The sequence below is a fragment of the Schistocerca nitens genome, chromosome 4, assembly GCF_023898315.1.
Source record: "Schistocerca nitens isolate TAMUIC-IGC-003100 chromosome 4, iqSchNite1.1, whole genome shotgun sequence".
Classification (NCBI taxonomy): domain Eukaryota; kingdom Metazoa; phylum Arthropoda; class Insecta; order Orthoptera; family Acrididae; genus Schistocerca; species Schistocerca nitens.
The window spans coordinates 919,612,464-919,639,569 of NC_064617.1; the positions used below are offsets into that span (position 1 = coordinate 919,612,464).

General features: G+C 42.5%; 1 protein-coding gene across 1 annotated transcript in view; it reads right to left on the reverse strand.

Moving 5' to 3' along the window:
- Positions 1 to 27,106, reverse strand: part of LOC126252218 (orcokinin peptides type A-like) — a 416,558-nt gene that overhangs the window by 61,109 nt on the left and 328,343 nt on the right. Inside the window, exon 3 of the mRNA XM_049953089.1 lies at positions 14,829 to 14,955. Coding sequence (XP_049809046.1) covers positions 14,829 to 14,955 — 127 coding nt within the window. The remainder of the gene's footprint in view (positions 1 to 14,828; positions 14,956 to 27,106) is intronic.

Below are 27,106 nucleotides of genomic sequence, written 5' to 3' on the forward strand. Positions count from 1 at the left end.
CAAGTGTTGCATACCATTGACTACAGAAATGTGTGAATTTTGAAGAGCTGCTCGACCATTGTGTCCCAAACACCATACGCACAGTGTTTGTAATAGGTGGACTGCTTGTAACACTTTGTAACTCACGAGTGTCTGCTTCTGATGATTTCATTCGATTTTTTACAGCCACTCTCTACAATGGTCTGCGGTCCCTGTCCGTCAGTGCTTGGGCCTGCCCGTTTTCTTTTCTAGCTATGGTTGCTCTTTCTGCTTTTCACTTCACAGCTTAAGAAGGGCTAACATGTTCCTGACGCACCTGATATTCAGGCGACGTCTATCGAGTGGTCCACGTTCGAATTCACTGAGCTTTCGTACCAGACACATTCTTCAGTTACTGCTACTCTACTGACAACAAAATAGACTCACCTCCTCTTATACTGGAGGGTGTGTCTCTCGTTATATCGAGTGCTCAACTCCACGTCTCATGGGGGTGTACGGATACTTTTGATCACGTATTGTAATACGAAATTCCGTGATCCCCCAACCAAAGTGAGTCACTAACCATATGACTTCCTCTAACATACGTCTCCTGTAATGACCACGACGCCAAAATGAGAGAAAATCGTGCTCATCTTGGAGGGGTTCGGGAAATATCTCCTCGCGTACCGTAAAAGAACATAACAGGGAGGAGAGAAAAGGAAATTGATACGCAATGTACCCTCCGCCAAACTGCCAGCAGTGTGGTAGCTTGCGAGCTTGCGGTGTGCAGGTGCTTTACGTTTATACAAGATTGAAAAAATAAAAACTAAATTAAGGGAAATTCCCTTTAAAGGAATCTTTCCGACATTTGAAATTTCTTCTTGCTCGTCGCAGCTACACTCGTTCTAGGCTTATGATGTTACATGACGATTTTCCCTGTCCGCATCCCTTATGGATTAAGTGGCATCGAGTATGTCACCAATCACTCCTACAACACTGAAAATTATAAGGAAGGAAGGAAGATTAGTGTTTAACGTCCGGTCAACAACGTGGTCATTATAGACGGAGCACAGCTCGGATTAAGAAAGGATGCGGGGAGGAAATCGGCCGTGCCCTTTCAGAGGCACCGTCTCGGCACCCGCCTTAAGAAATGTAGGGAAATCACGGAAAAGCTCTAAATCAGGATGGTCGGACGAGGATTTGAACGGTCGTCCCCCTGAATGCGAGTCCAGTGTGCTAACCACTGCACTACTTTGCTCAGTACCGAAAACTATAAATTTAACGCTAATATTCATTTTAAACTATTTTTTATCGTCTCTTCCTCACTCTCGCCCTCAACACCCCCAATGAGTCGAGGGGTATCTTACACAACAGAATACTTTTCCAGCGTGTAGGTCATATATGAAGCAAAACTGTTTCAAACTGCTCCATGCGTACCAGATCTATACCTGAAAACCCATCCACACACCCATCCATCCACCACACCCACGCATACACAAGCACTATTAGGAGTGGCTAGGGTTGAGAAACAATAAACTGCAGTCAGCGGAACAAACTATAGGCACTCTTGCTGATGGAAGTACATTTAATGTGCGTTCCGATAGCTACTGATCACAAATGCGTGGATCCCTTCTCCCCTGGCGAAGTGAACGCACCAGCGTGCAATGCTTTTGCTGTGCAGATCTAAGTATACCCCGTTTAACAGATACTAGGGCAGCAATCGGCTTACTATCTGATCTGCCCTCTATTTTACGTGACGATGGAAGGAATGCGGTTCGTGTTTTAAGAGTTTGTGTAGTGTCCAACGGAATACATAGGTTAAGCATATTTTAATTTACTTTAAGAGTGACTGGTTCATTCTTTTTCTTTTGCCAGTGATCAGCCAGTCACAATTTCCTGTTACATTGTTTTCGGCATGTTATAGTTATGGTCGGTGAATTTTAACAATTGATTTTACAAATAGACTGATCCAACTGAAACATTTGCGATTTTCTGTGCAGGTGTAATTGCGAGTGAGTGTGAGTGGACCAGACTCTATGAGATTTGTATTTCATATTTTACGTTTTGAAACGTAACCTTAAACATTTTATCCATATTTGTCTAAAATTACTTTAGTAAGGACGTTGATGACCTGCTGTCTTCAGAATGTGATCCCTGTTGCAAGATGAACAAAGAACAAACACAAGAGGTTATGTGATTGAAATTCAGAGTTAACAACATAGTATTGGGTAGCAAGAGGGCGAATGACAACAAGTCAAGTGCCGGAACATTAAAATGATAATGATAACGTATCCACAAACCAACAACCTACATATGATACGACGTAGATTTTTGTAATACATCCTTTAGCTGTTGATAACCTGGGCGACAGGTCAGTCGTCTGTAAAGTCTAGCGCAACATGGTCCTTCATTGTGCTGCAGCCTTTGTACAGAAGTTAATTTCGAACTCATTGTATCCTTTGTTGCAGTCGAGTGCTGAACTAAAGCAAGTTGCTTCTATTTAGTACACAATCCGTATCAGATGAGTTCTTCTTTTCTAAGAGACGAGGCCATAGAAGCAAAGGAGCAAGATTCAGAAGTTACTTTGTCTCCTGCCCTCGTCCTCTGTCGAAGTGTCTTAACGCGAGCTCTCCTTTATCAAAAACAGCATGCAGGACTCGTGGCTGAAAACGTTTCACAGATCATGTCCCTCGGGAAGAGTGCTTAACGTTAACGGCACGTGAATTTCATCTCGGGTCTGGTGTGGGAGCTCTAACAGGAAATCGTTTATCGATCCCTCTGCTGGTAAAAGCACTTTCACACCAGGAAGCGCGTCTTCATGGGAATACCTCAGCATGCGTTAACGCTGATGAACCTCTATTTCGCCGGCCGCTGTGACCGAGCGGTTCTAGGCGCTTCAGTCCGGAGCCACGCGGCTGCTACGGTCGCAGGTTCGAATCCCGCCTTGGGCATGGTTGTGTGTGATGTTCTTAGGTTAGTTAGGTTTACGTAGTTCTAAGTCTAGAGGACTGATGACCTCAGATGTTAAGTCCCATAGTGCTTAGACCAATTTGAAGCATTTTTAACCTCTATTTCCTTCGACTTTTTCGCGTTCCTCAAATTATTTAAAAATATGTGGCTTTCTTACTTCTTTCCTTTGGGGCAATAATTCTTCTGATTGAGTGATGCATCCCTCCACGATTTCCTATCAGCCTGGTGCTTGAATCCACTGCCGCCAGTTATTTGTTGTATGTATTTTAACCTCAATCCACACCTACAGTTTTAGCCCTCTGCGGCCCACTCACTGCTATGGAAGTTAATTATCTAATGTTTAAAGACATATTCCGTAATCGAGTCCTTTTTTCTATTTGTTGTTGCTTACATATTCCTTACTTTGCTGAATCTGCGGAGAGCCTCCTCTAGTCTCATCAGTCTGCTTAATTTTCAGCCTATTTCTGTAACTCCTCATTGCATACACTTTTAATTTTTTTCTTCCTCACAATTCTGTACTCGAGAGGTATGTTATCATAAATTTGTTTTTCAGATTGATTGATTCTATTGAACTATTGGCGTGAAATGTTCTCTTTGCCTGTGCTAGTGTGATACATCTGTCCTTACTGATTCCCCGTACAGTGTATATTTGATTCAAAGGTTGCAGAATTCCTTCACTTAGTCTACTTTCTGGTCTGCAATTTTGATGTCAAGTTTACCACTATCTTCATTTCTGCTATCCCTCATTACATTCGTTTTTTTTGAGCTTACTGTCAGTCAGTAGTGTATGGTCATTAGACTGTACATTCCATTTCACAGGTATTGCAGTTCTTCCTCACATTTAGTGAGCGTAGCAATGTCTTAAACTAATCTTATCATTGACAGCCTTTCAACCTGAATTTTTGTCTAACTTGTGGACCTTTCTTTTATTTCTGTCATGGCTTCTTCGATTTAAGGATTGAACAGTACGGGCGAAAGACTATATCCCTGCCTTATACTCCTTCGAATTTGAGCACTTAGTACGTGATCGTCCATTTTTATTCTTACCTCTTGGTAATTGTCCATATAGTATATTAACCACATTCCATACGACTCATACCTATTTTTAACACGATTTAATACATTTTGCATAATTTTAGAACGTCAGACTCTTTTCTGAGGTCGACAAGTGAAAGTGGTTTGATTTTACTTAAGTTTCATTTTCAACCGCGCCAGAACAGTGTTGTTGGTGCCTTTACCTCTCCGAACGCCAAACTGACCTCAATAAACATATCCTTGATTTTTCTTTGCATTCTTCTGTATGTATTCTGTCTTGTTTCATCACCAGGCAGCTGAAGTCTGTCCAAATCGACTCCCATTTCTTCTTTTATCACGGCAGCAGACAGTTCCTCTCTGTCTCCCACAGGAGTCCTCAGTAAACTTTTCCACCTATAAGCTGTCTCTGACATTACTGATAATGTGCTTCTGGAGCATAGCACTGTATGTAAGTGAACGATAGCCTGTGGGAAAACTGGAAAAGAAGAGAATTTGTGTGTTTCAGATCTGCTGTCTTCGAAGAATGCAGACATTGATTACTGAACTATACGTTAAACTCTCATCTTTTTCCAGCCTCTGTAAGGCTCCATCTTCTACAACGTTACGAACTATAACTGCTAGTTAACACCACAGCTGGCACATCACAGACAACTGTCTATTATTTTTCAAGCTAACACCATCGACGTCGCTACGGCAGGTGGTTGTTGGGTTGGGAACATCAACATTCACTCCTAGATATAGCGGGTGGACATAAATAGACTACTGACCATTAAAATTGCTACACAACGAAGATGACATGCTACAGACGCGAAATTTAACCGACAGGAAGAAGGTGCTGTGATATGCAAATGATTAGCTTTTCAGAGCATTCACACAAGGTTGGCTCCGGTGGCGACACCTACAACGAGCTGACATGGGGAAAGTTTCCAACCGATTTCTCATACACAATCAGCAGCTGACCGGCGTTGCCTACTGAAGCGTTGTTGTGATGCCTCATATGAGGAGGAGAAATGCGTACCATCACGTTTTCGACTTTGATAAAGGTCGGATTGTAGCCTATCGCGATTGCGGTTTATCGTATCGCGACATTGCTGCTCGCGTTGGTCGAGATACAATGACTGTTAGGAGAATATGGAATCGGTGGGTTCAGGAGGGTAACAAGGAACCCCGTGCTGGATCCCAACAGCCTCGTAGCAGTCGAGATGACAGGCATCTTATCCGCATGGCTGTAACGGATCGTGCAACCACGTCTCGATCCCTGAGTCAACAGATGGGGACCTTTGCAAGACAACAACCATCTGCGCTAACAGTTCGACGACGTTTGCAGCAGCATGGCCTATCAGCTCGGAGACCGTGGCTGCGGTTACCCTTGACGGTGCATCACAGACAGGAGCGCCTGCGGTGGTGTACTCAACGACGAACCTGGGTGCACGAAAGACAAAACGTCATTTTTCGGATGAATCCAGGTTCTATTTACAGCATCATGATGGTCGCATCCGTGTTTGGCGTCATCGCGGTGAACGCCCCTTGGAAGCGTGTATACGTCGTCGCCATACTGGCGTATCACTCGGCGTGATGGTATAGGGTGCCATTGGTTACACGTCTCGGTCACCTCTTGTTGGCATTGAGGGCACTTTGAACAGTGGACGTTACATTTCAGATGTGTTACGACCCGTAGCTGTACCCTTCATTCGATCCCTGCGAAACCCTACACTTCAGCAGGATAATGCACGACCGCATGTTGCAGGTCCTGTAAGGGCGTTTCTGGACACAGAAAATGTTCGACTGCTGCCGTGGCCAGCACATTCTCCAGATCTCCCACCAATTGAAAACGTCTGGTCAATGGTGGCTGAGCAACTAGCTCGTCACAATACGCCAGTCACTACTCTTGATGAACTGTGGTATCGTGTTGAAGCTGCATAGGCAACTGTACCTGTACACGCCATCCAAGCTCTGTTTGACTCAATGCCCAGGGGTATCAAGGCTGTTATTACAGGCAGAGGTGGTTGTTCTGGGTATTGATTTCTGAGGATCTATACACCCAAATTGCATGAAAATTTAATGTCAGTTCTTTTTTTTTTTTTTGGTAATCAGTCTACTGACTGGTTTGATGCGGCCCGCCACGAATTCCTTTCCTGTGCTAACCTCTTCATCTCAGAGTAGCACTTGCAACCTACGTCCTCAATTATTTGTTTGACGTATTCCAATCTCTGTCTTCCTCTACAGTTTTTGCCCTCTACAGCTCCCTCTAGTACCACGGAAGTCATTCCCTCATGTCTTAGCAGATGTCCTATCATCCTGTCCCTTCTCCTTATCAGTGTTTTCCACATATTCCTTTCCTCTCCGATTCTGCGTAGAACCTCGTCTATAGCACCACATCTCAAATGCTTCGATTCTCTTCTGTTCCGGTTTTCCCACAGTCCATGTTTCACCACCATACAATGCTTTACTCCAAACGTACATCCTCAGAAATTTCTTCCTCAAATTAAGGCCGGTATTTGATATTAGTAGACTTCTATTGGCGAGAAATGCCTTTTTTGCCATAGCGAGTCTGCTTTTGATGTCCTCCTTGCTCCGTCCGTCATTGGTTATTTTACTGCCTAGGTAGCAGAATTCCTTAACTTCATTGACTTCGTGACCATCAATCCTGATGTTAAGTTTCTCGCTGTTCTCATTTCTACTACTTCTCATTACCTTCGTCTATCTCCGATTTACTCTCAAACCATACTGTGTATTCATTAGACTGTTCATTCCGTTCAGCAGATCATTTAATTCTTCTTCACTTTCACTCAGGATAGCAATGTCATCAGCGAATCGTATCATTGATATCCTTTCACCTTGTATTTTAATTCCACTCCTGAACCTTTCTTTTATTTCCATCATTGCTTCCTCGATGTACAGATTGAAGAGTAGGGGCGAAAGGCTACAGCCTTGTCTTACACCCTTCTTAACAGGAGCACTTCGTTCTTGATCGCCCACTCTTATTATTCCCTCTTGGTTGTTGTACATATTGTATATGACCCGTCTCTCCCTATAGCTTACCCCTACTTTTTTCAGAATCTCGAACGGCTTGCATCATTTTATATTGTCGAACGCTTTTTCCAGGTCGACAAATCCTATGAAAGTGTGTTGATTTTTCTTTAGCCTTGCTTCCATTATTAGCCGTAACGTCAGAATTGCCTCTCTCGACCCTTTACTTTTCCTAAAGCCAAACTGATCGTCACCTAGCGCATTCTCAATTTTCTTTTCCATTCTCCTGTATATTATTCTTGTAAGCAGCTTCGATGAATGAGCTGTTAAGCTGATTGTGCGATAATTCTCGCACTTGTCAGCTCTTGCCGTCTTCGGAATTGTGTGGATGATGCTTTTCCGAAAGTCAGATGGTATATCGCCAGACTCATATACGTGAGGCAATACTAACCTTACGACTTATCTTAGAAGAAAGATTAAGAAAAGGCAAACCTACGTTTCTAGCATTTGTAGACTTAGAGAAAGCTTTTGACAATGTTAACTGGAATACTCTCTTTCAAATTCTGAAGGTGGCAGGGGTAAAATACAGGGAGCGAAAGGCCATTTACAATTTGTACAGAAACCAGATGGCAGTTATAAGAGTCGAGGGGCATGAAAGGGAAGCAGTGGTTGGGAAAGGAGTGAGACAGGGTTGTAGCCTCTCCCCGATGTTATTCAATCTGTATATTGAGCAAGCAGTAAAGGAAACAAAAGAAAAATTCGGAGTAGGTATTAAAATTCATGGAGAAGAAGTAAAAACTTTGAGGTTCGCCGATGACATTGTAATTCTGTCAGAGACAGCAAAGGACTTGGAAGAGCAGTTGAACGGAATGGACAGTGTCTTGAAAGGAGGATATAAGATGAACATCAACAAAAGCAAAACGAGGATAATGGAATGTAGTCAAATTAAATCGGGTGATGCTGAGGGGATTAGATTAGGAAATGAGACACTTAAAGTAGTAAAGGAGTTTTGCTATTTAGGGAGTAAAATAACTGATGATGGTCGAAGTAGAGAGGATATAAAATGTAGACTGGCAATGGCAAGGAAATCGTTTCTGAAGAAGAGAAATTTGTTAACATCGAGTATAGATTTAAGTGTCAGGAAGTCGTTTCTGAAAGTATTTGTATGGAGTGTAGCCATGTATGGAAGTGAAACATGGACGATAATCAGTTTGGACAAGAAGAGAATAGAAGCTTTCGAAATGTGGTGCTACAGAAGAATGCTGAAGATAAGGTGGGTAGATCACGTAACTAATGAGGAGGTATTGAATAGGATTGGGGAGAAGAGAAGTTTGTGGCACAACTTGACTAGAAGAAGGGAGCGGTTGGTAGGACATGTTTTGAGGCATCAAGGGATCACAAATTTAGCATTGGAGGGCAGCGTGGAGGGTAAAAATCGTAGAGGGAGACCAAGAGATCAATACACTAAGCAGATTCAGAAGGATTTAGGTTGCAGTAGGTACTGGGAGATGAAGAAGCTTGCACAGGATAGAGTAGCATGGAGAGCTGCATCAAACCAGTCTCAGGACTGAAGACCACAACAACAACAACAACAACATATACTCTACACACCAACGTGAATAGTCGTTTTGTTGCCACTTCCCCCAATGATTTTAGAAATTCTGGTGGAATGTTATCTATCCCTTCTGCCTTATTTGACCGTAAGTCCTCCAAAGCTCTTTTAAATTCCGATTCTAATACTGGATCCCCTATCTCTTCTAAATCGACTCCTGTTTCTTCTTCTATCACATCAGACAAATCTTCACCCTCATAGAGGCTTTCAATGTATTCTTTCCACCTATCTGCTCTCTCCTCTGCATTTAACAGTGGAATTCCCGTTGCACTCTTAATGTTACCACCGTTGCTTTTAATGTCACCAAAAGTTATTTTGACTTTCCTGTATGCTGTGTCTGTCCTTCCGGCAATCATATCTTTTTCGATGTCTTCACATTTTTTCTGCAGCCATTTCGTCTTAGCTTCCCTGCACTTCCTATTTATTTCATTCCTTAGCGACTTGTCTTTCTGTATTCCTGATTTTCCCGGAACATGTTTGTACTTCCTCCTTTCATCAATCAACTGAATTATTTCTTCTGTTACCCATGGTTTCTTCGCAGCTACCTTCTTTGTACCTATGTTTTCCTTCCCAACTTCTGTGATGGCCCTTTTTTAGAGATGTCCATTCCTCTTCAATTGTACTGCCTACTGCGCTATTCCTAATTGCTGTATCTATAGCGTTAGAGAACTTCAAACGTATCTCGTCATTCCTTAGTACTTCCGTATCCCACTTCTTTGCGTATTGATTCTTCCTGAGTAATGTCTTCAGCCTACTCTTCATCACTACTATATTGTGATCTGAGTCTATATCTGCTCCTGGGTACGCCTTACAACCCAGTATCTGATTTCGGAATCTCTGTCTGACCATGATGTAATCTAATTGAAATCTTCCCGTATCTCCTGGCCTTTTCCAAGTATACCTCCTCCTCTTGTGATTCTTGAACAGGGTATTCGCTATTACAAGCTGAAACTTGTTACAGAACTCAACTAGTCTTTCTCCTCTTTCATTCCTTGTCCCAAGCCCATATTCTCCTGTAATCTTTTCTTCTACTCCTTCCCCTACAACTGCATTCCAGTCGCCCATGACTATTAGATTTTCGTCCCCCTTTACATACTGCATTACCCTTTCAATATCCTCATACACTTTCTCTATCTGTTCATCTTCAGGTTGCGACGTCGGCATGTATACCTGAACTATCGTTGTCGGTGTTGGTCTGCTGTCGATTCTGATTAGAACAACCCGGTCACTGAACTGTTCACAGTAACACACCCTCTGCCCTACCTTCCTATTCAAAACGAATCCTACAACTGTTATACCATTTTCTGCTGCTGTTGATATTACCCGATACTCATCTGACCAGAAATCCTTGTCTTCCTTCCACTTCACTTCACTGACCCCTACTATATCTAGATTGAGCCTTTGCATTTCCCTTTTCAGATTTTCTAGTTTCCCTACCCCGTTCAAGCTTCTGACATTCCACGCCCCGACTCGTAGAACGTTATCCTTTCGTTGATTATTCAATCTTTTTCTCATGGTAACCTCCCCCTTGGCAGTCCCCTCCCGGAGATCCGAATGGGGGACTATTCCGGAAACTTTTGCCAATGGAGAGATTATCATGACTCTTCCTCAATTACAGGCAACATGTCCTGTGGATACACGTTACGTGTCTTTAAAGCAGTGGTTTCCATTGCCTTCTGCATCCTCATGTCTTTGATCATTGCTGATTCTTCCGCCTTTAGGGGCAATTTCCCACCCCTTGGACAAGGGAGTGCCCTGAACCTCTATCCACTCCTCCGCCCTCTTTGACAAGGCCGTTGGCAGAATGAGGCTGACTTCTTATGCCGGAAGTCTTCGGCCGCCAATGCTGATTATTTATCAAAATGTAGGCTTTGGCGGGGATCGAACCTGGGACCGAAGACGTTTTTGATTATGAATCAAAGACGCTACCCCTAGACCACGGGTACAGACTCATGTCAGTTCTAGTATAATATATTTGTTCAATGAATACCCGTTTATCATCTGCATTTGTTCTTGGTGTAGCAATTTTAATGGCCAGTAGTGTAGTACTTACCTGGCTAGTCAGATGTTGAAAGTGACCACCATTTATATCTTGGAAGTTTTGGGCCCTTGTCAGCAAGTTGCTGAATGCGCATCGAAGCTGGGCTGCTGGAATTGCTGCAGTCTCGTCCGAAATGTGCTGCTGCAATTCTTGAAGGCTATGAGGGTTGTTGCGATAGACCTTAGTCTTGAGGGCTTCCCAAAGAAAGTAATCGCATTCTCACAGATCAGATGACCTGCGCGGCCAGCTATGGCCGCCACCTGACTGACCACTGCTAACAACTCTGTCAGGCATGAAGACCGTGTGAATGTGCTCCAAGTTTCGGACAGCTACAAGAGCAGTTTCTCCATCCTTTTGGGACGTAACTGTAGGTCTTTTCCTCCTCCGTTAATGCTGCCGCAAATTCACTTCTAATCGCATCCACTCGCGTGGGCCACTAATATTTGCCCCACCCTGTACAACAGTGCAACCTGCAGGATTGGCTAGCGTGTGCATTTATGTTCAAAAATGGCTCTGAGCACTATGGGACTTAACTTCTAAGGTCATCAGTCTCCTAGAACTTAGAACTACTTAAACCTAACTAACCTAAGGACATCACACACATCCAAGCCCGAGGCAGGATTCGAACCTGCGACCGTAGCAGTCACGCGGTTCCAGACTGTAGCGCCTAGAACCACTCGGCCACCCCGACCGATGCATTTATGTTCAGACATACGTTTCTCGCGATGTTTTGATGTTTCTCTCCAACTTCTGTACGTACAATACAGATCACTGTAAAGTGTATACAGAGGATACTTAGCATTGTACCACCTAGTATGGTTTCTTCTCGTTTCATATGAGAATATAGAGCGCGGGAATAATTACTGCTTAAGTGACCCTGTGAGCGCTGTATCTCTCACCTATTGACGGTACACAGAGGGCTGTTTCTTCACGTAATACTGTTTCTTGAAACTTCGCAAGCAAGTTTTTGCGGGATAATTGGCGTGTGCCTTCAGATGACTACCAATTCCGGTTTCTCATGAATTCCGTGACGTTCTCCCTTGAGTCAAAGAAACTTATAATCATTCGGGCTGCCCTTCTTTGTATGCATTCGACATTCCCTGTAAGTCCTGCTTGGTATGGGTTTCACACACTTGAAAAATATTCTAAAATGGGAAACTCAAGTGTATTGTAACCAATCTCCTTCGTAAGCAGACCGCATTTTCCTAGTATCCTGCCAATGAGCCGAAGTATGGCATGTGTTATACCTTCGACTGAGCCTATGTGACCTTTAAGTCCCTGCGAATTGTTACACCCACTTGTGCTATGTCCAAATGACACTTCCTGTAGTCACAGGACACTATTTTTTGGAGTATACAGATCGAGAGTTACCCGAAGAACAAGCTGGATTTTGTAACGGAATAGGGACCAAACAGCAACATCTGACGGATTATGAAGAAGGAGTTCCAAAAAGATGTGTTTCTCTGCTTTACCGATTATGCTGAAGTCTTTGACTGTGTCAATCACACTAAATTATAGAAAGTACTCAAAAACATGGGAGTACCGAATCACCTCATCTACCTAATGTGGAATTTATATTGTAACCAAAAAAGCCACGGTGAGGGACTCAATGGATCAAGATTGATAGGGAGTACGGCAAGGCTGAATATTGCCACCCTATTTATTCAATCAAAGAAGAAACCTGAATTAAAATAGCTGTGATGGACATAAACAATCTTAGATATGCAGATAGTACCGTCCTGATAACAGAAAGGCAAGAAGAGTTAAAAATCCCCGTGCTGAACGTGAAAGAAGAACAGCAAAGTTGGTATAATGCTGATTGTCAAGAAAAAAAAAATGGTTCAAATGGCTTTGAGCACTATGGGACTTAACATCTATGGTCATCAGTCCCATAGAACTTAGAACTATTTAAACCTAACTAACCTAAGGACATCACACAACACCCAGCCATCACGAGGCAGAGAAAATCCCTGACCCCGCCGGGAATCGAACCCGGGAACCCGGGCGTGGGAAGGGAGAACGCTACCGCACGACCACGAGATGCGGGCTGTCAAGAAAAAGAAAATTATGGCAACTATATCTATCAATTTATGGCATTATGAACAGAAACAATGGAGGTAGTTACTATATTCAAGTATCTCGGCTACCAGACTATCAGATTTCTGCTGATGGTGACTGCAGCCACGAAACTAAGAGACGCTTGTTACTTAGTAGAAAGGTGACGTCCAACCTTGACAAAGTTTTATGGGCGTAGGGATATAATTTTAACAATGAAGATTCGTGTAGTGTGAGCTATAGTCTCTCCAGATGTGATGTATCTATGTGAGAACTGAACTATAAGAAAGGTTCCTTTGAAGGCTTGATACTGAAACAAGTGGCCTACCTAGGGCACATCACGAGTGGACATGATTCGCTGCAAAAAATCCTAATGCTGAGGAAGATTGAAGGCGCAAGAACAAGAAGGCGGCAAAGGATAAGATAGATCGATGCCATCACAAAAATAATGGATTCCAGCTTGAAAAGTCTGGAGGAGATTGGACAAGACAGAATAAACTGGAATGCTTTAGTTTATGGGGACAGAGAGAGTCGGAATCGACTAAAAGAGAGAGAGCGAGAAAAATGCACAATTGTAAATTTCTGCAAATTAACTGCGAGTTCCCAATCTTAGCTCCGATTTGAAATCTCATCTGCCTAGCGGTATGTGCAGCTCTTTCCAGATAGTACTTTAATACAGATAACTGCGTCATCCGTAAACGACTGATGCTAGTATTAACGTCGTGTGCCAGGTCGTCAACATACGACATGAACAGCAATGGTCCCAAAGCACTCCCATGGGCCCCACCCAAAGTTACTCTTGGTTCTTCGTTTAACTTCAACCCGAAATAACGTTATGCATTCTCCCTATCAAGAAATCTTCAATCTAGTCAAAACAAACGATCTACATCCATACTCCGTAAGCCACCTGACGGTGTGTGGCGGAGGGTACTTCGAGTACCTCTATCGGTTCTCCCTTCTATTCCAGTATCGTATTGTTCGTGGAAAGAAAGATTGTCGGTATGCTTCTGTGTGGGCTCTAATATCTCTGATTTTATCCTCATGGTCTCTTCGCGAGATATACGTAGGAGGGAGCAATATACTGCTTGACTCCTCGGTGAAGGTATGTTCTCGAAACTTCAACAAAAGCCCGCACTCTTTCAGAGTCTTACACTGGAGTTTATCTATCATCTCCGTAACGCTTTCGCGATTGCTAAATGATCCTGCAACGAAGCGCGCTGCTCTCCGTTGGATCTTCTCTATCTCCTCTATCAGCCCTATGTGGTACGGACCACCTACTGGTGAGCAATGTTCAAGCAGTGGGCGAACAGGTGTATTGTAACCTACTTCCTTTGTTTTCGGATTGCATTTCCTTAGGATTCTTCCAATGAATCTCAGTCTGGCATCTGCTTTACCGACGATCAACTTTATTTGATCATTCCATTTTAAATCACTCCTAATGCCTACCCCCAAATAATTTATGGAGTTAACTGCTTCCAGTTGCTGACCTGCTATATTGTAGCTAAATGATAAAGAAACTTTCTTTCTATGTATTCGCAGCACATTACAGTTGTCTACATTGAGATTCAATTGCCATTCCCTGCACCATGAGTCAATTCGCTGCAGATCCCCCTGCATTTCAGAACAATTTTCCGTTGTTACAACCTCTCGATATACTACAGCATCATCCGCAAAAAGCCTCAGTTAACTTCCGATGTTATCCACAAGGTCATTTATGTATATTGTAAATAGCAACTGTCCTACGACACTCCCCTGCGGCACACCTGAAATGGCGTGGTACTGCACCAAATGATTTCTGAAAGTCAAGAAATATTGAATGTACCTGAATGCATTGACCCATGCGTTTCAGTAAGCAAGTGAGGAAAGTGCGAATTTGATTTCGCATGACCCATGTCTTATCAGTTTATGATTCTTTATTAACTGTATAACTGTGACCTAAAAGTTTATACACTCTGTATGAAACCGAATGGCAGCGTCTGCACTGTATAGTGACAAAATCACTGTATATCAGGCACATATCATTTTATCGAAATTAATATTCTGCACCTGGCAAAATTATCTCACTACCATTTTAAAATAAGCTCAAGGTATGATAAAGAAAAGAGCATTTTTAATCACCTTATATTAATTTTTAGTACGTGTGGACCAATAGTGAAAGTCTCTAGATAAGACCAGTCGTATTGTTACCTCAGGGAGTCGAGCCGCTTCTGCTCTCCGAAGGTGGCGCCAGAGAGAGAGTCGAGGCCGCTCTTGGTCTGTCGCAGCAGGTGTCCTCCGCCCAGGCCGTCCAGGTTTCGGAGCAGGTGGCCGCCTCCTGCAAAAACACACGCTATGGTAACACACTGCTCCGCGGCCACAGTGGTCCAGGAGAAAGGCACGCGTGTAGGCAGCGTGCGACGCAAGTGTTGCGGGTTGCAGGCAGCTGGCAGGTCGTCGGTGACAGAGTGTGTGCTTGGATTAGGGAAAGATAGGGAAAGGAAACGATCGTGACCTTTTCGAAGCAACCAGAACCAACATAAATCTAGACGCACAGGTGCGGATTTGGCCCACTGATTTTCCGAGGAACTGAAAACTGTGTGACGTGCTACGGAGGGTCCAGGCGTGACGTGAATTTATTTACATCTGCATAAAAACACTACTGGCCATTAAAATTGCTACACCAAGAAGAAATGCAGATGATAAACGGGCATTCATTGGACAAATATATTATACTAGAACTGACATGTGATTACATTTTCATGCAATTTGGGTGCATAGATCCTGACAAATCAGTACCCAGAACAACCACCTGTGGCCGTCATTACGGCATTGATACGTCTGGGTATTGAGTCAAACAGAGCTTGGATGGCGTGTACAGGTACAGCTGCCCACGCAGCTTCAACACGATACCACAGTTCATCAAGAGGAGTAACTGGCGTATTGTGACGAGCCAGTTGCTCGGCCACCATTGACCAGACCTGGAGAATGTGCTGGTCAGGGCAGTAGTCGATCATTTTCTGTATCTAGAAACGCCCGTACAGGACCTGCAACATGTGGTCGTGCGTTATGCTGCTTAAATGTAGGGTTTCGCAGGGATCGAATGAAGGGTAGAGCCACGGGACGTAACACATCTGAAATGTAACGTCCACTGTTCAAAGTGCCGTCAACGCCAACAAGAGGTGACCGAGACGCGTAACCAATGGCACCCCATACCATCATGCCGGGTGATAAGCCAGTATGGCGATGACGAACTTACGCGTTCACCGCGATGTCGCCAAACACGGATGCGACCATCATGATGCTGTAAACTGAACCTGGATTGATCCGAAAAAAAATGACGTTTTGCCATTCGTGCACCCAAGTTCGTCGTTGAGTACACAATCGCAGGCGCTGCTGTCTGTGATGCAGCGTCAAAGGTAACCGCAGCCATGGTCTCCGAGCTGATAGTCCATGCTGCTGCAAACGTTGTCGAACTGTTTGTGCAGATGGTTGTTGTCCTGCAACCGTCCCCATCTGTTGACTCAGGGATCGAGACGTGGTTGCACGATCCGTTACAGCCATGCGGATAAGATGCCTGTCATCTCGACTGCTAGTGATACGAGGCCGTTGGGATCCAGCTCGGCGTTCCGTATTACCCTCCTGAACCCACCGATTCCGTATTCTGCTAACAGTCATTAGATCTCGACCAACGCGAGCAGCAATGTCGCGATACGATAAACCGCAATCGCGGTAGGCTATAATCCGACCTTTATCAAAATCGGAAACGTGATGGTACGCATTTCTCCTCCTTACACGAGGCATCACAACAACGTTTCACCAGGTAACGCCGGTCAACTGCTGTTTGTGTATGAGAAATCGGTTGGAAACTTTCCTCATGTCAGCACGTTGTAGGTGTCGCCACCGGTGCCAACCTTGTGTGAATGCTCTGAAAAGCTAATCATTTACATATCACAGCACCTTCTTCCTGTCGGTTAAATTTAGCGTCTGTAGCACGTCAGCTTCGTGGTGTAGCAATGTTAATGGCCAGTAGTGTATGTGTGAAGCAGAACATGTTTGGATGTGTATCACGGACTGTGGAAGAACTGTAAAAGAAGAGAATCGAAGCGTTTGAGATGTGATGCTACAGACGGATGTTGAAGATTTCCTATTACAGACCCCTACGCGAGATATGCGATGTTGGTAGCGCAATGGTTATACAGTCTTCTTCGAATACAGGCTCTCTAAACTTACCTAATAGTGCTGCACGAGAACTGCGTTCTGTTTCTTTCAAAGAAGAGAGACGAACACCGAGTGGATCACTTATGTTGATTTAGATTATCTGTTGCATCTCGTCCCAGAGGTCATCTCGTATACGAATCCAATTACTGCTAAAAGAGGCACGTTATTACAGATTAATCTCTGGCGACATTGATGACCAAATATTCAGAAGCGCAACGGCAAAATGCTATGATCTACACAGTGGCGATCTAGTCTTCATAGATTTATAATAATTATAAATCATGTCAGAGCTCACCACACATTTATATGACAGGGAAGTCTTTCGGATAATAGGCTGCTCCGATTACTGAACATTACACGAACTGCTTCTGGTCCTGTCGGAATATAAGTTTGTGGTCTAGGAAACTCTTCTGTTCCTAACGTTTCGTCCAGAACTGCGCTGGACATCTTCAGGTGTTGCTTCTCCTTTGAGTCTTGCCGACCGCAAAACAAAGCTGGACCAACTGCAGATCATATCTGATGAACTTCACGTTTGGTATAGTGGAGTTTTATTGTAAAATAGAACACAGGGGTTACATCGTGAAGAACTATTAATTCTGCATGTCCCTTACACATATACGGAGAACATTAACACACTTCATTAATCTAACAACAGTAAAGACCTCCCAGGACTATTTAAGATGTGTCGTTCGGGAATTGTGGGGCATGACTAATTCTGAACTACACTAAATAATCGATCACATAAGTGGAAGAACAACGGAAAACTACAAGAAGCTATCCCGAAACAAGAAGAGTCTGTTGATTACAGTGCATCACAAAGTATGTGATCCCAAGTCTGCTACAGGCGACAAAAATCGAATTAATATGATAAAACGCAACGTATGGAAATACACTCAGGGCTTCACTCAACTCACTGAATTTAGGACCATGCGATTTAGGCAAGGAAATAGAGAAAAACAGCCGGATCAGAGCCAACGGACCAAAATCACAATAATTTCAATAAAATTGTTACCATCGTCAATGGGATTCGTTTTGCTCAGAACGTTCTCTCTAATAGGAAGAGTTCCTAACTGTGAATCACAGATTCAAGTACACGTGGCTGTCGATACTACACGAACAACAAGTTCTACCTAACGGGCACATAATAATAAAATTCAAGCCGATGGGAACCGCATCCGAGTGAAAGCCCGAACTTCGTGAAGGTGATTAAATGATAGAATTATTAGTGAAATTCAGACTAAAAGGAACCAGCATAGGGTCTGTCACTCACTATACACAAAATGTCACTCAAATTACACGCTAGAACGAATTAGCATCTACATATACATCTACATGATTACTCTGCAACTCACAATTAAGTGTCTGCCAGTGGGTCCATCGAACCACCTTTAAGATACTTCTCTACCCTTCCACTCTCGAAGATACTGAATTACACCAAACCAACTGAGCTGATGGCACGTGGGTTGACTCGAACTAAAACGTAGTACAGTCACAGTTTTGTGCATTATACGCGAATTTAATCGTAAACATACGCTATCGACACTAAGAACATCATTGCCGGTGTGGAGGCTATTTACAGTGGAGCTGGTCAAACATATTTACGGCTGACTACTATACTTATTTCTGTGAAAGCGTAAGGATGGTGGAGCTATATTTATTCCTCGGTAAATGTATTATGAAGCTGCTACTAGAATGTAAGTTTCTTTTAAACAGTCGCCTGTATGAAGTTCGAGGATTTACACAAAATATAGTCCTTGCAGCCTGCAGGTATGCACTTTCTCTCTATGTGTGGAACCGACGCAGAAAATAATTCCATATGGCGTCAATGAATGAATATATGCAACGTAAGCTAATTTAATAACATTTTCATCACCAATACGTAGAGCAACTGTTGCTTCTCCTTTCAAGTGTTTAAGTATATTGGTAATACATGAGTTCCAATTCATGTTTCGATCAATATGAATACCCAGGAATTTGTAATACGTGAGTTCCAATTCATGTTTCGATCAATATGAATACCCAGGAATTTGAAACAATCAGTTTTATGCACTACCTGGCAAAAAAAGTGAAGAACTCTGAAGAGAAGGAGGTACATCACGGAACTTCACGGGGTGAGAGGACATGTGATGTTATTTCAGCGATTACAAAATCGAGTCAAATTTATGAAGAACTTGACAGCATAAGCTCGCTGATCACTAAGACGATGCAGACTCTCTGGCCTAGATGGATGCACTGGTTTGGTTGGAAAGGGTGTGTCTTCAAAAGCTTTAGAAAACTACCCTGAGTATATTACAATTATTCAGGTCGAAGACACTGGATACAGAGTAATGTTATTCTGAACCGAAAAGTACAATTTTTGTAATGAAGACAGTGACTATAGTCATGATCACAGGTAACAGTTTTCGTGATAATTATTTTTGAATTTCTCACTAATTTTCTTAATTTGTTGTATTTTGTGTTGAAAAGTATTCTACAAATTTCACTTAATTTCTCCAAAAATTTGACAAAACTACTGTCGCCTGATAGAAAGGTGACAATGTATTTACATTACGTGTATAGGTAAATAAAGTAACATTCATCAGTGGTTTCTCAACCTTTAGTCACATTTCTCTTACTTGATATCCGTGTTAGTTATCTTTTCCCATATTACCAACGTATGAAAAACGGCAACAATTTTGCTGTACCTAATTATCCTCCTGTCTGTTACTTAAAATAAACAATATTTACTGCAAAATTAAAATTGTCAGTGTATAATTCAGGTTTTATTCGAAAATATTGTTTTGTAAGTTGAAACAGAGGGATGTTGCGGTGAAAAAAAAAAGACAGAGTTATCATATAGCGCTAGAAAACGTGAAAACGCAATTTACGCAAACAAAGGTAAAATAAAAAAATTCAAAAAGAAGAAAACCAACACAAATATTACTTCAATACTTATTCAAGGTTATATGAAACATGTTTCTACGATACACAAACAACTTTCCATTTCCCACTAGTAACAGAAAACTCTTGCGTTTCATCATGAAGAACTTTTTTTTTTTTTGAGTCATCAATCGTCTGACTCGTTTCAGGCGTCCCGCCACGAATTCCTCTCCTGTGCCACCCTTTTCATCTCAGAGTATCACTTGCAGCCTACATCCTCAGTTAGTTGCTGGATGTATCCCAATCCCTTTACAGCTCCGTCTAGTATCATGTAAGTTATTCTCTGATGTCTTAACAGATGTTCTATCATCCTGTCCCTTCTTTTTGTCAGTGTAATCCATATATTCCTTCCCTCTACGATTCTGCGGGAACCTCCTCATTCCTTACCTTATCACTCCACCTAATTTCCAACGTTCGTCTGTAGCACCATATCACAAATACTTCTATTGTCTTCTGTTCCGGTTCTTCCACAGTCCATTTCTCACTGCCATACAACGCTGTACTCAAAATGTAGATTCTCAGAAATTTCTTCCTCAACTTAAGGCCTATGTTTCATACTAGTAGACTTCTCTTGGGCAGGAATGCAACTTTTGCTAGTGGAAGTCTCCTTTTCGTGTCGTCCTTGCTATGTCCGTCATGGGTTACTTTGCTGCCTAGGTAGCAGAATTTCTTAACGTCGTCTGCTTCGTGATCACAAATTATGTTGTTAAGTTCAAAAATGGCTCTGAGCACTATGGGACTTAACTTCTAAGGTCATCAGTCCCCTAGAACTTAGAACTACTTAAACCTAACTAACCTAAGGACATCAAACACATCCATGCTCGAGGCAGGATTTGAACCTGCGACCTTAGCGGTCGCGCGGTTCCAGACTGTTGTTAAGTTTCTCACTGTTCTTATATCTGCTACTTATTATTACTTTCGTCTTTCTTCAATTTACTCTCAATCCACATTTTGTACTTATTTAACTGTTCATGCCATTCTACAGATCCTGTACTCTTCTTCATTTTCGCTGAGGATAGAAATGTCATCAGCGAATCTCAACATTGATATCCTTTCACCATGAACTTTAATGCCCCTCCTGAACCTATCTTTTATTTCGTCATTGTTTCTCCCACGTATAGATTGAACAGTAGGAGCGAAAGACTACTTAAAAATAAACAATATTTACAGCAAAACTAAAACTGTCAATGTATTATGCAGATTTTATTCGAAAATTATTGTTTTGTAACTTGAAACAGAGGATGTTGTTGTGAAAAAAAGACAGATTTATCATATGGCGCTATAAAACGTGAAAACGCAGTTTACTCAAACAAAGGTAAAATAAAATAAAAGCACTTCGTACTTGGTCTTCCATTCTTATTATTTCCTTTTGGTTTTTGTATATACTCTATATTACCTGACTTTCCCTATAGGTTGCCCCTATTTTTATCCCTCCCTTTTGCCTTATTTGATCTTAAGTCTTCCAAAGCTCTTTTAAATTCTGATTCTAATACTGGATCCCCCATCTCTTCAAATTCTCCCTATCGTAAATGTCTTCAATGTATTATTTTCAACCATTGGCTGTCTCCTCTGCATTTAACAGTGGAATTCCCACTGTACTCTTAATGTTACATTACTTGCTATTTTAATCCGAGCATTTCGTACTTGGTCTTCCACTCTTATTATTTCCTTTTGGTTTTTGTATATACTGTATATTACCCGTCTTTCTCTATAGATTGCCCCTATTTTTTTAGGATCTCGAACATCTTGCACCATTTTACGTTGTCAAACATTGTTTCTAAGTTGACACAACCTATGAACATGTCTCGATTTTTCTTCAGTCTTACTTCCATTATCAACCCTAACGTCTGAACCGCCTCGCTGGTGTCTTTACGTTTCATAAAGCCAAGTTGATCGTCATATAACAGGTCCTCAATTTTCTTTTCCATTCTTCTGTACATTATTCGTGTTAGCAACTTGGATGTGGGAGCTTTTAAGCTGAATTTGCGATGATTATCATACACGTCGGTTCTCGCAACTTTGGGAATTGTGTGGATGATGTATTCCAGAGAGTTCGATATTATATCGCCAGTATCATACATTCCGCACACGAACGTGAGTAATCGTTTTGTTGCTACTGGTTCATGCACCCATGCCGATTGCTGATCATCGGCGACAAAGCCTGGAACTTGCACGTCAGCACTGCAGCCGGACGTCTACCGACTGGCGACAGGTGGCCTTTCCGGATGAATCACGTCTAATGCTGTATCGGACAGACGGCCGTTGGCGTGTACGATGTCAAACGTCTGAAAGCAATGGGTTCCGAGCCGGCGGAGGGAGCGTTAAGGTCTGGAGAATGTTTTCGTGGCATTCCGAGGGTAATGTTGTCATTCTAGGAGGCCACAATAGATCAACACATCTATCCTTGAGAACCATGTCCACTCCTACATGCAGATTCACTTTCCTCGGTACGTTGGCATCCACCAGCAGGACATTGCTGTGATGAGGCAAAAGATAACATCCAAAACCGTTTCTATTACTTGTGAACTATGAAGCAAAACAAAAAATGCGACTGGGCAAACTTCAAATAAAATATTTAGGAACGTCAAGTTTCATATACGCATGATGATTAATATGCATGATGATTAATGTTCATCTCTGAATATTATTTCGTAAAGTAGAGCTTCAACTTTTTGGTGTGCGCCCGACACGAAAAATATATTCTATCGTTGTACCATCTGTCAGTAAGAGCAAGAACTAAGTTGTCTTAAATTTATTGTTTAATACACACACCAAAAAAAGTTTTGCATCACCTCCGTTCCGAGAGTTTTTTTGGGACGCCATGTTTATCCACTTCCACCGTCTAATCGTATTATGATTGTAATTGTGACCGAGCCAGTTTCGAAAAAATGGTTCAAATGGCTCTGAGCACTATGGGACTCAACATCTTAGGTCATAAGTCCCCTAGAACATAGAACTACTTAAACCTAACTAACCTAAGGACATCACACACACCCATGCCCGAGGCAGGATTCGAACCTGCGAGCGTAGCAGTCCCGCGGTTCCGGACTGCAGCGCCAGAACCGCTAGACCACCGCGGCCTGCAGCCAGTTTCGTCATGGGCATCAGTTAGCCCAGCATCGTAGGCATTTTCTTAGTGTTTACATTTCATTTTATTCCACGTTTACGCACAGCTTCCATCAAGTTACGTATTGTGTACAAGAGTTTTTTATATTACTGTTTTTCCAAATGCGGTGCAAATCCACATACTGTCTCTGATTATTTGCCTATTGTGTAACTGTGAGTGTACCTGTTTAATTACAGAAGATGACACATAGAATCTTTGGACTTTATTTCGCATAGTGTTGTTACATTAGTAGTCTTGTTATTTTATATTAATCTTCCCTGAATAACTATTTACTTGCGATATACGATCTAAGCGTTTGGAATGTATGGTATATGTCTTAACACTTTCGTCCAAAGAAGAAAATTGCCTATTAAGCTTATACATGAATGTAGCCTTGACATGAACAGCTATATATATGCCCTGAAATGCAACAATTTGTTCTCTCCTCAAAGTTGATACAACCTCTAAAAGAAAGCGAGCTGTTTTATAGCATCTTTGTACACGTAACGTTTATGGTGCGTTCTAAAAGGAAATGCTGCGATTTGAGACTATGCTACGTTCTACCACTATCTGTGTTTCTGCAGTTGTTTTAGGTTGTCGCATCGGTAAGGATTGCTTCTTTCCAAAACAATAATCTATTTTTATTCTAATTTTTTTTCTTTTTTTTCCGTATGTGCTACATGCAACATAGGCTTTGTTAAGACTAAATGCAAGAACCCACATAAAGTGACATAGGCAGATGCTGAAGATTCAAAGCACTAGAAGATGGACAGGGGCCAATATGTCGTCCTGAATAAGTTAAAATAGCTATAAGTAAGTGTGTCTGTAGTTGAATCTTATATATATGTTTATTTGAATTACAACCGTCCATAGTGTGTCTTGAAAGGAGGGTATAAGATGAACATCAACAAAAGCAAAACGAGGATAATGGAATGTAGTCGAATTAAGTCGGGTGATGCTGCGGGAATTAGATTAGGAAATGAGACACTTAAAGTAGTAAAGGAGTTTTGCTATTTGGTGAGCAAAATAACTGATGATGGTCGAAGTAGAGAGGATATAAAATGTAGACTGGCAATGGCAAGGAAAGCGTTTCTGAAGAAGAAAAATTTGTTAACATCGAGTATAGATTTAAGTGTCAGGAAGTCGTTTCTGAAAGTATTTGTATGGAGTGTAGCCATGTATGAAAGTGAAACATGGACGGTAAGTAGTTTGGACAAGACGAGAATAGAAGCTTTCGAAATGTGGTGCTACAGAAGAATGCTGAAGATTATATGGGTAGATCACATAACTAATGAGGAGGTATTGAATAGAATTGGGGAGAAGAGGAGTTTGTGGCACAACTTGACTAGAAGAAGAGATCGGTTGGTAGGACATGTTCTGAGACATCAAGGGATCACCAATTCAGTACTGGAGGGCAGCGTGGAGGGTAAAAATAGTAGAGGGAGAAATGGTTCAAATGGCTCTGAGCACTATGGGACTTAACATCTGTGGTCATCAGTCCCCTAGAACTTAGAACTACTTAAACCTAACTAACCTAAGGACATCACACACATCCATGCCCGAGGCAGGATTCGAACCTGGGACCGTAGCGGTCACGTGATTCCAGACTGAAGCGCATAGAACTGCACGGCCACACCGGCCGGCCGTAGAGGGAGACCAAGAGATGAATACACTAAGCAGATTCATAAGGATGTAGGCTGCAGTAGCTACTGGGAGATGAAGAGGGTTGCACAGGATAGAGTAGCATGGAGAGCTGCATCAAACCAGTCTCAGGACTGAAGACCACAACGACAACAGCTGTCCATAGTACTTCGTTATTCTTCATCCTCAAGCCAGTCAGTGAGTCTCATTCCGAGTATGATTATTTGGTCCAGGTGAGTCTCTTCTCCGCTGTGTTACTCCTATTCCAGTCAACGTAGGAAAATTAGGGGAAAAATCGTGTTATCACTCATTTGTTTACCGTGCTAGGAGGAAGTGTTCTGAACGGCATGCTAGAAGTCCATACCGGTGAAGTTTGAGTATTGGGATGGGAGCGTCTTTAAGGGCCACTTTTTTATGTTTTTCTTGAAGAACTCTACAACCATGGCTCCTATCGAAAATATTTACCAGTATAAAATTAAACTACACTACATTTCTTGCAAAAAATTTGCACTTTTGCCACATTTTTATGTTTTTCTTGAAGAACTCTACAACCACGGCTCGTATCGGAAATATTTCCCAGTATAAAATCAAACTACACTACATTTCTTGCAAAAAATTTCCTATTCATTTTTTCTGTAGGACTAATATTTTCCATGTTGCAGAAGATGAAAAAATCGTAGGCTATCTAAAATAACGATTTAACAGTATAAAATTACTATTCATTTTTTAATTAAGTGGCTTAAAAACAAATATTAAATGTGTGTATCATGTCTAATTGCAGTAGAGCCGTGTTCCGTGGGTGAAACAGGGAGGAGGGGGAGGGGTTGAGTGGTTTAGTAGTGCAAAGGAAGAAGGTCGCCGGATTGTGTGCTATCATTTACCTCCTTCATAGACCTGCAAACTGATGGGCGATCAGGTGAATCCCCACTCTATCCACCTCACTACGTTACAAAAAGCAACTACAGGGTGTTTCACTAAGTTATAACTACATTCCACAATGTGAGCCATGAATCACTGGTGACACACTGTGAAGACATGTCGGGTGAATGTCTATTTTCCACACAGTGAGTTACCGCTGTATGGAATCCATTTACAGGGTGTCTCCCTGAAGAGTCCACAGGCACATTTTCTCTGGCGAATTATTCAGATATTTATAATTTCTTTTTTGCTGTGCGTAGATGGAGTTAGCCCAAACAGTTGCCGCTCATCACGTCCCTCGTGGACGAAAAGCGTCTGTTTGTTTCCAAATACGCCCAAAATTACTTTTGAAGCGGAATTTTATCTGCGCATCCTACAGAGGGGTCACAGATCTATGAAGGTGGTATCTTTTCCCGAAAGAACAGATACCATTGACGACCGTGCAACTTCTCTAGAATGAAATATAAATAAATCGAGACCCTAGCCGCAAACAGACGTTGATATACATCATTGGGGACATGTTGAAAGTATGTGCCCCGACCTGGACTCGAACCCGGGATCTCCTGCTTACATGGCAGACGCTCTGTCCCGCTGAGACACCGAGGGCATACAGGGTAGTCCGCCTGCAGGGTTCAAATGGCTCTGAGCACTATGGGACTTGACTTCTGAGGTCATCAGTCCCCTAGAACTTAGAACTGCTTAAACCTAATTAACCTAAGGACATGACACGCATCCATGCTCTAGGCAGGATTCGAACCTGCGACCGTAGCGGTCGTGCGGTTCCAAACTGTAGCACCTAGAACCGCTCGGCCACCTCGGCCGGCGCGCCTGCAGGGACTTGTCCCTTGCACGCGCCCCGTCAGACCCACATTCCCAACATGTCCACACCACTACCTTCGTAGTGCGTCTGATAGATGATTGTCCATCACACTCATTACTCGTGGCAGATTAATCTACCGAGTCCCGTACGAGTTGGGGCATAGTGTGTGCGTTCGCACAACAAGGTCAATGGCCGGGTGGCCATATTTTAACTATATATGAAGGCATTATGAGCCCTCGGTGGCACACATGGATAGAGCGTCTGCCATGTAAGTAGAAGATCCCGGGTTCGAGTCCCCGTCGGGGCACACATTTTCAACTTGTCCCCAATGATGTATATCAACGTCTGTTTGCAGCTAGGGTGTCGATTTAATTATCATTTCGGTCCCAGATTTGCTTAGTGCGATATTGGTTTTGTTGTTGAGAGCTAAAAGAGACATTAAAACGCGTAAGCGTAACCAGTACTAAAGCAGCTCTAGCAAAGTCCTGGCCCTCGCTGTTTAGTCGCTGCTTGTGGACTGGTTCGCGTTTTACTTTCCCTCTTAATTCATATCAACAAAACCAATATCGCACTAGGCTAATCTGGGACTCTCTGTCGCATGCGCACATAAAATTTCACTTCAAAAATCATTTGGTTCGAAAGAGGAAACAAACTGACGCTTTCCATAAACCATGGTCGTCGCATGAGACACATGAGCAGTATATGTTTGGGCAAATTCCATCTGCACACAAGCCGGCCAAGGTGGCCGAGCGTTTTTGAAAGTATTTGTATGGAGTGTAGCCATGTATGGAAGTGAAACATGGACGATAAATAGTTTGGACAAGAAGAGAATAGAAGCTTTCGAAATGTGGTGCCACAGAAGAA